Source organism: Nannospalax galili, unplaced genomic scaffold, assembly GCF_000622305.1.
Source record: "Nannospalax galili isolate Female #2095 unplaced genomic scaffold, S.galili_v1.0 scaffold3916, whole genome shotgun sequence".
Taxonomy (NCBI): Eukaryota; Metazoa; Chordata; class Mammalia; order Rodentia; family Spalacidae; genus Nannospalax; species Nannospalax galili.
The window spans coordinates 57,177-65,809 of record NW_008338204.1 but is presented as its reverse complement, the minus strand read 5'-3'; the positions used below and the strand labels follow the sequence as shown (position 1 = coordinate 65,809).

Sequence of the window (8,633 nt, the reverse complement as noted above, 5' to 3'; positions counted from 1 at the left end):
GTTAAAACCTCATTTAATTTTATGTCTTATAGGGTTTGTACTGAGTACAATATTGTATAACTTTATTAATTCAACTGTAAACCTAAAAATTTACAGCCAATTTTGAAACAGATACATCTTAGCTCTGGAAATTGGTATTGAATATGTCAGTGCTGTTGTCATGAAATGCCTCTTCTAATTATGTGTTTATTAAATAATTTTTAAAAAAAGAAAAAAGAAATGGAAGTCTTTTACAAAGTAAAACTTGCTTTTTGAAACGATGCCTTTTGTATGAATTTTTAATATCTTTGCAAACTTGTTCAATCAACGTTTCCTATATTGTTTTAAATGTATGGAAACAAAGCCATTTTTAACCTTATCTTTTAATAAAATTTCATTTTATATATATAGAAGATGCTATGCAGTCCCTTCTTGCAAAGAGAAAGCAATTTCAGCGGATTTTAAATGAGTCTTTCCAAACTTTGAATGAAAAACTTAGCCATATTTTAAAAGACGAGCAAAAGAACAGGTAAGAGGTTGGCTTTGAGCTATAAAGTTTGTGTAATTTGTTACTCTTCATTGGTGGAAGTAAATTCAGATTCCCATTATCGTTATGTATTGATTTGACTCTCCAATGAAGACTACATTTCACTTGATTTTCCTCTGAATAGATAATTTTTATTACTTTCAGAACCCTAGTTTTAAATAATTGAGACATTATGTAGAAGGCAGTGAATATGACATTTTCTCCTCTCTTAGATAACACTAGGGCTTTCTTCTGTTATATCAAACATGAATTGATATATTTCCATATGTAGCATATTGTAATATGCTCATTGTTAAAGCATCATATGTGTGGGAGCAAATATTCAACCATATTGAAAGTCACTATAAACACACACAATATATATATATATTAGTGATTGTCTTAGTTTCTAAATAATCTGAATATTTTTCCAAATTGTATTCACCAGTTTTGGGAAAATGATTGTGCCAATGGGAGGAAAGAATTCAGTGAACTATTTTTGTATGGAAGCTCTTAGGACAATGAAAGATTTTAGTTGCATTACTAATTTTCAGATAATTAGCAATTTATTGTTTCAGAATCTGTGTTGCTTACTAAGAGGGAGATTTAGCTCATTATAGGTCAAATAAGTATGGGAAATTTATATAGCTGTGAATCTGTGTTCAAGAAGAAAGATGTGGGACATTCTTTTGTAGTGAGTTAGGACTAAATACTTTTGGAATGAGATTACCTGTTTTTACCTTTCTCTGGAGTGTTAGATGATTTCAATGATCTTCCATCCTCTTTTGAAAGTATGAGTTATTCCAAATAAACTTGTTTAAGGGTGTATAATGTTTTCTTAACTTTATGCCATGTGAACATGATCATTGTTATGTTTCTCAGGGAGGTTTATTCTGAATACGCTCAGCTGGCTCAGCCTTTGTTTCATCAGTGGCAGAAAGAGGTAATGGAATCTGAGAAAGAAGAAGAAAAACTAATTGTAAGTATGAGGCTTGGATTTGTAATTAATCTGTTGTTACAAAGTCTGAAGTAGCATAGAACATAGAGTACATGAGCTTAGAGGACTAGCAGGGTGATGCACTGCATGATGGGAGAATAACTGTTCTCTCTGGCTTGCTTCTTTATCTGTAGTGACTTGGCTGAGTCATTGGTTAGGAGCCTAGCTGTGTACCACAACATGATTTACATTGAGGGAGGATGAGAAGGAACACGATGTTTTTTTTTTTTTTCTTAAGAGGGTAGCATGAGTGGGGTACAAATGGCACACAGTAGGAGTATAAGACAGCATTATGACACAATGGTAAGTAATTTTAAGTGAGAGAAGACAATGGCAGTGGCAGAGCAGGCAGAGGGATGGATTTGTACCATTGGGATTCTGAAAGCTCAGACCCAGAGGGAAAGGGCAAGCACTTATATGCAAGAACAGGTGGTTTGATGTCTGATATTTAAGCTGAGACTGAGAAAAGGACAGAGATGGGGTATTGGACGACGAAAAGTGCTCTTTATGAGAGTTCATGATCCTGGTAGAAGATTCAGCAGTAATACCAAACAGGGCTATCTTCAAAGGTAGCAAAGTGGCTGGGTGTTAGAAAAACTGGAGAAAACCCAGTCCTGTGCTCAGGAACTTGTTGTCTGGAACTCTGGAAGCCAACCCTTGTATAATCAGTTGCTAGCTGTGAAGTCACCACTGGAAAGTGTTTTATCCATGTGGCTCATGAGTGACAGGAGAGAGAATGTAAATATTTATCTTGTAGAGCTGTTCTGAGGATCAGATGAGTTCTATTTTGTTTTGGCCAATGGTTGAGAATAGTACCTGACAAATGATTGCTGTATGTCTGCATGTTTTCCCATTTTGTAACAGTGCTAATAATGAGGCTGAAGAATTCTAGATTACTTTGAGTGGCAGGCAGGAATCAGGACAACATTGTTGTTGGAGAATAAGTCAAAGAACTGAAAAGCCTGAAATCTTGCAAGTTTTACCTATGTAAATGTTGAAATGAGTAAGAATTAATGACTTTTGAATTCTGTACAAAAGGAATATTTTCAACTTAATATCTGTGAGGTAGAAGTTTGTAGATGGTAGGGATCATCTACTGATTTCAACTTTAGGAATGCCTCCAGTTTGAATATTGGTGAGGAAAAGGATACCCTACTCAAAGACTGATGAAAACATGTATCATTTAAAATTATTTTAACTATTTAAAATTGTTTAAAATTTATTATTAAAGTAGAAAATGCCAGCAGTGATTGATTTGGTGTTTTCCTTTAAATACAATACAATTTAGATTGTAAATGTTCAACGTTATGTACATTTTATCACGTTTCCTTTCTTATGTTAGAGTGTGGCTGAACAGCAATGTCATATGGTACTTCATGCTACACGGGTCTATGAAGCAAACTTTGAAGAAGCCAAAAAGTTTTCTGTGGAATTTTTACAGGTCAGTTTTTTGTAGTTGGTAAGAAATCAAATTCTTGTGACACAGTGCATCTGTAAAAGCGGAAGACAGACTTGTTCTTTCTGAGTTCAAGGGAAAAACAGTTGATTTAGCCTTTGAAAATGTTGTCCATAAACTGTGTCATGCTTGCCTAAATTTACTGCGATTGGTAAGTATATGTTTAATTTGAGAAAGCAATTAAGTTTCATGAGTTATTGAAAACAGAAGTAAATTGGGAATTTATGTAGAAATAAACTTACTGTGCATGACATTGATGCGTTTTTTACTCTGTCATGATGTCTTTCTGTTCGAGTTGACAAATACATAGTACACATTGGCAAGTCTAAATGATTTCTGCTTTTCATTTCCTTGTCTGATATGGAGCTAGTAATCCTTGTTGATTCTGATATAGAACTACAGTATTCAGGGGTTTAAGATATGTTTTTTGTGGGGGGAGGGCATCCTTTTTAATACTCAATACTAAACATTTCCAAAACTAATTGAGATAGCTTTACTAAAGTGATGATGGTCAAAATTGCCTTTGTTATTTTACAGTCAGAGATCTACAAACCAGCTGTTTAGGTCACTTTAAAGGTAGTAGAAGTATAGCTCTACTGTGCCCTAAGAAACATTTGCTTGAAGGTCTAACTAGAAGGGATTTCTTTCTTCCAAATGTTAATGCTAAGTGGACAAGTACATAAGAAACTTTCTTACTGAACCTCCTGTGGTGGTTCCTTGTTCGCGTACCTAGTTACCGATAGGGCCCCTTTCTCTTCTATGCAGCCATTCCTCTCTGTCTTTCATAAACCTCCCTCTGCTGCTGAATTACTATAGGACCTCCTCATTTCTTGGTAGTGCAGTGGAATCTTTTCTGTATTCCCTCTACTTAATCCCTCCTTCCGTTGGACATCTCCACCTTTCTTGTCATATTTAAAATGTGTAAATTATCATATTACTGTCCTAAAACACACTGTCCCCTCACTTTTCCAAATCTGTTGCTAGCCTTCCATTCTAAATCCTCATGTTTTTCCAATTCCCTCCCCCAAAACATTCCTTCCCTGCAAATAAGAGCTACTCTTGCTGTACCCTTTCTTTTCTTTCACCCCTCCAGCATAGTAGATTCCTCTGAAGTAACTCCCCATTCTGTTCCCATGCTTTGCTCATTCCCTATTTCTTGTGTTTACCTAGGGAAATTGGATTTTTCTGCCAGCTCTTAAGCATTAATTTCCTCTTTTTAGGCACATAACCCAGAAAGGTATCTGTCCATACCTAGTTTAAACTTATGTCTGTTTATATGCTTATCTGTGTCATAAGAATACGGCACAAACTTTGTAGTTACTTTTTAATTGTTCCACACACATGACGCTGTTCTTTCCCCATACTGTTCACCACCTCACTGTACTTCACTTGAACAGAGAAAAATTTAAAACTTGTCATCTTTTCTCTAACTTGAAAAGCCACATTATAGTTCATTTTATTATATCTTTTTAAATTTTGAAACATTTTAAAAAATACTATTTATTTTTTATGTGTATGAGTGTATTGCCTGCATGTCTGTCAGTGTACCTGTGTCATACAATGCCCATGGAGGTCAGAAGCGGGTGGGGGATTGCCCCTGGAACTGGAGTTAAGGATGATTGTTAGCTGCCATACAGGTACTGAGAATTGAACCTGAGTTTTCTGTAAGAGCAGCCAGTGCTCTTACCTGCTGGGCTGTATCACCAGTCCTTATTTTATTATTCTCTGGTCCTTATTTTATTATTTCTATAGAAATCATTTTACATGGACTATTAGTGATAGTAAGTCATTGACCGGGTGAAAATTTATAGTAGTTCATGGTATAGGCCTGGAAGTCTTTTTCTGTCTGCTTCCTCTTGCTCTTCACTGCTTATTAATCAATTCATTTTTCCAAGCTAAATATATGGCTGTTTTACTTCTCATGAAAATGGCATTCTATTCAAATCAACCATATACAAAATGTTTAGTGGACATTAATATGTGCATAAATGTCACCATTTTTTCCTTGTAGCCATAGTAGCATCCTTTGACTATCAAAAGTTCTTAGTCTTGAGTATCAGAAGTTCTTCGTTTTAAACTTTACTTTGCACATTTTGAATGGGACATGAAAAGTGAGAATTTCCAGCTGAAAGAGACTCTTTTATTTTAGAATATGAAAGTCCTTCAGGAGAAGCACAAATCTCTTCTTACTGTTGCACAAACAGAAGTGGAAAAGGAAATGGAAAAATCGAAGGAAAATCTTATGATAGAAACTGTAAGTAGTGTATATTTATTGCTTAAAATCAAATATCTATGTTACAAGCATTGGAATGTCTTTGAAGAGATGTGTGTAGTAATTATCTTCATCTCTTTTTTTCTAAAACAGCAAAATCAAGATGTGGCAGCTGTTGAAAATGGCCATCAGTCCCTGCTGTCTGAGAGCTGTGAAGAAAGGACATGATCATACAGTACATGATAGGCATGAAACATTAGCTAAACTAACAGAAATGCTAATAGAAATCAGTACATCACATTTACCATTATTTTGTTACGTAAAAGAGCCCATGTCTGCTAACATTCAAGTGAATCTCTAAATAGTTCCCTGAGCAGCAGGGAAAAAAATACAGCAAAGTCTCTTTTATCTGTGTGTTCTTTGTACTACACATTAAGTCCCAGAGACAATTCCATTGCAAATAAAACTTCAAAGTAAAATTAATTCAATGTGCTTCTAAAAATTGTTGAATTTGGGGCTGGAGAGATGGCTCAGTGGTTAAGAACACTGGTTGTTCTTGCAGAAGACCTGAGTTTGAATCCCAGCACCCACATGGCAGCTAAAAAATGTCTGTAACTCCAGTTCCAGGGGATCCAACAGCCTCTTCTGACCTCCACAGGTATTGCATGACACAGGTGCACTTACCCACATAAAGGCAATACACGCATAGACATAAAATAAAAATAATTAAAACTACTGAATTTATATTTTGCTGGTAGAAGAAAATTCAAATGCTGAAATGATTCAGATAACTAAACAAAACCAAAACATTAGTACTGAGCTTGGGATGTAGGTCTCTGGCATTTATAGAAACTTTTTATTTAATTGCTTTATCTAGCAATTAATTGATGCCTGCCACTAGTATCGATTGACAGCATGTTATTTACATAGAGGTATACTTATTTATAATCTCAGTATTGTAGCTTTGCCTTTAATGATGTCATATAGAGTGCTTTGTTTTTCTAGTAGAATATTTACTGAATAGAAAATTACACATGCATGTGTTTAACTTTTGAATTGCTTTCTTAACTTTTTTATGGTGTAACTTTTTTAAAAATTTATTTAATAGCCATGTGATTAGAAGAAGCATTTCATTACAGCTTTAACATACTCAATAACAATTTCCAGAGCAAAGATACATCTCTTTCAAAAGTGGCTGTAAATTTTTTGGTTCACAGTTGAATTAATACTGTTATACAATTATACAGTTATATAATATTGAACTCAGTATAAACCCTGTAAGTCATAAAATTGAATGAGTTTTTAACCCTTAAAAAGAGATCTCTGCTGGGCATGGGTGGTGCACACCTTTAATCCCAGCACTCAGGAGGCAGGGGCAGGTGGATCTCTGTGAGTTCAAGGCCAGCCTGGTCTACGTAGTGCGTTCCAGGACAGCTGGGGCTACAGGGAGACTCTGTCTCAAAAAGACCAAAAAAAATATCTCCATTTCATTTTAAAGTATAGTGTTTCCTACAGAAAGACGCATTTTTAATGCTAACACTTAGATGTTTGCACACGTGTCTCTAATCTCTCTGTATCCGATTATCACTAGTCACAGTCAGTTACATTCGGATCCTCAGCATTTGAGTATGGATTTAAAGTCTTCAGGTAGATTTCAAAGGTATGTTTATCACCTCTACTGATTAACATGAAGTAAATTTTTATGCTTCCTCCTCAAATATAACTCATTTTTTAAATTTGTTAATTTTCTGTGTATATCTTATAGAACATCCCAAACAATCTTATTCATCTATATACCCACTTTCCAAATGGCACTCTCCCATATGCCCCCCACTGGAGCCCATGTGCTCTGTCATCCCTGTTACTGTTCACTGCATTGTCAGCGCCCCTAGCCATTCTCCAGTACTTGTCCATCCATTGAATCTAGTCAGCCTATCTAAAGATCTTTGTTTTAGGAAGATCAGCTGTTCCTCATCTAGCAGCAATCAGTTGTCAATATTACTTTAGATAAGATTGGGGTCTGCTGTTCATTTTCCCTGTTCTATGCTGGGTTACTGTCTGGGAGTCTCTTGGGTCACCCTGGCCAATAATGAAGTTATCTCCTGTCTGGTATTATTTCTTGTTATGTAGCCTTTAGCTATATATATGGACTCTTAAAAATTATATTGACCCCTTTTATCTTTGGTTATACTTTCCTTTTGGGTGTTTGAGATCCTAGAGGTGGCCCAGGTAAACCAATTTATTTTTACTCTTAAGGTTGTTGGAGGATCTGTTCCTCAGGGTCATATGGGCTTGGGAGGAGGCCCTGGCTCCTCTCCTTTACCCGTTCTATCTGTGCAAAGATAAGTCAAAGGTCCTGCTCGACCATGGCTGACTTCACTTGGAAACCTGGAGGAAATGTTTCCTCTGTGTTTTCCCTCCTCTGTGTAGCCTGGACACTGGTTCAGGTACATCTGGTGGGGTCTCCATTGCCTCCTTGATCAAGAGGACAGGTGACTCAACAAAGTTACAGGATATTTTGAATGATGCTCATAGTCCCTTGGAACTTAGTTGACCTAGAAGGGCAAGGAGCCAAAACTCACCTTTAAGTCCCTCTGACCAAATTAGTGTAGGCCTCAAAGTATGGATGTTAAACATCAAAGAAGGTTAGTTCCACCAGTCTTGTACTTTTAATTACCGTGTGCCATGTAGATAAACCTTGGGAAAAGACCAAACGTTCTCAGATAAACCTTCCCTAGACAGATACTATATTCCTTTATCTAGTTGCATGTATAATTTTTCAGTAGGTTGTTGGACTAATATTGTTCCCTCTGGTTTTTTTAAAAGTAGCTAGGCATTATTTATCTTTCTCATTGTCTAACCCTTCCACCATTTAATGTGCCCCCATTTTCCCCATTTCTGCCTTACTAATACCCTTCTTCTGTGGCCCCACCTCTCTTGAGCTCCTTCTTTCCCTTTATCCCCTAGGTTCCTTGTATACCCTTCCCTCCACCCTCCCCTTAAAATAACCCCATTTTTATCCATAGCTCCCTTATTAATGCCTGTGTCCTACTGCTTTTTCTTTCAGATTTTTGATTTTCCTTTACCATCCTGGTTCCTTTTCATTTTCCTGGTTCCTGTAGTTATGTCTGGATACATTACTTATAAGGATTTGGTTAGGTTCCACATATGAGGGAGAACATATGTCATTTTTTTTCCTGAGTCTGTGTTACTTCACTTAGTACAACAGTTTCTAGTTCCATCCATTTACCTGCAAATTTCATGATTTCATCTTTCTATACTGCTGGGTAAAACTCAACCATATCAATGAATCACATTTTCATTATCTGCTTGTCAGTTGAGGGACACTTAGGTTGCTTACATCACTTAGCTATTGTGAAAAGAGCAGCAACAAACATGGATGTATAATTGTCACTGCAATAGGATGAGTTCTTTGGGTATATGCCAAGGAGTGGTATAACTG

The 8,633-nt window shown here is 36.2% G+C and overlaps 1 protein-coding gene across 1 annotated transcript; it reads left to right on the top strand.

The window, feature by feature from the left end:
• Window positions 1-394: 394 nt before the first annotated feature.
• On the top strand, window positions 395-5,532 carry LOC103734137 (synaptonemal complex protein 3-like). Its single transcript, XM_008833032.2, has 5 exons — window positions 395-508; window positions 1,388-1,484; window positions 2,845-2,943; window positions 5,108-5,212; window positions 5,324-5,532. Exons 1-5 carry the CDS (start codon window positions 399-401, stop codon window positions 5,396-5,398), a joined length of 486 nt encoding a protein of 161 aa, XP_008831254.1. The 5' UTR covers window positions 395-398; the 3' UTR covers window positions 5,399-5,532.
• Window positions 5,533-8,633: the final 3,101 nt, after the last annotated feature.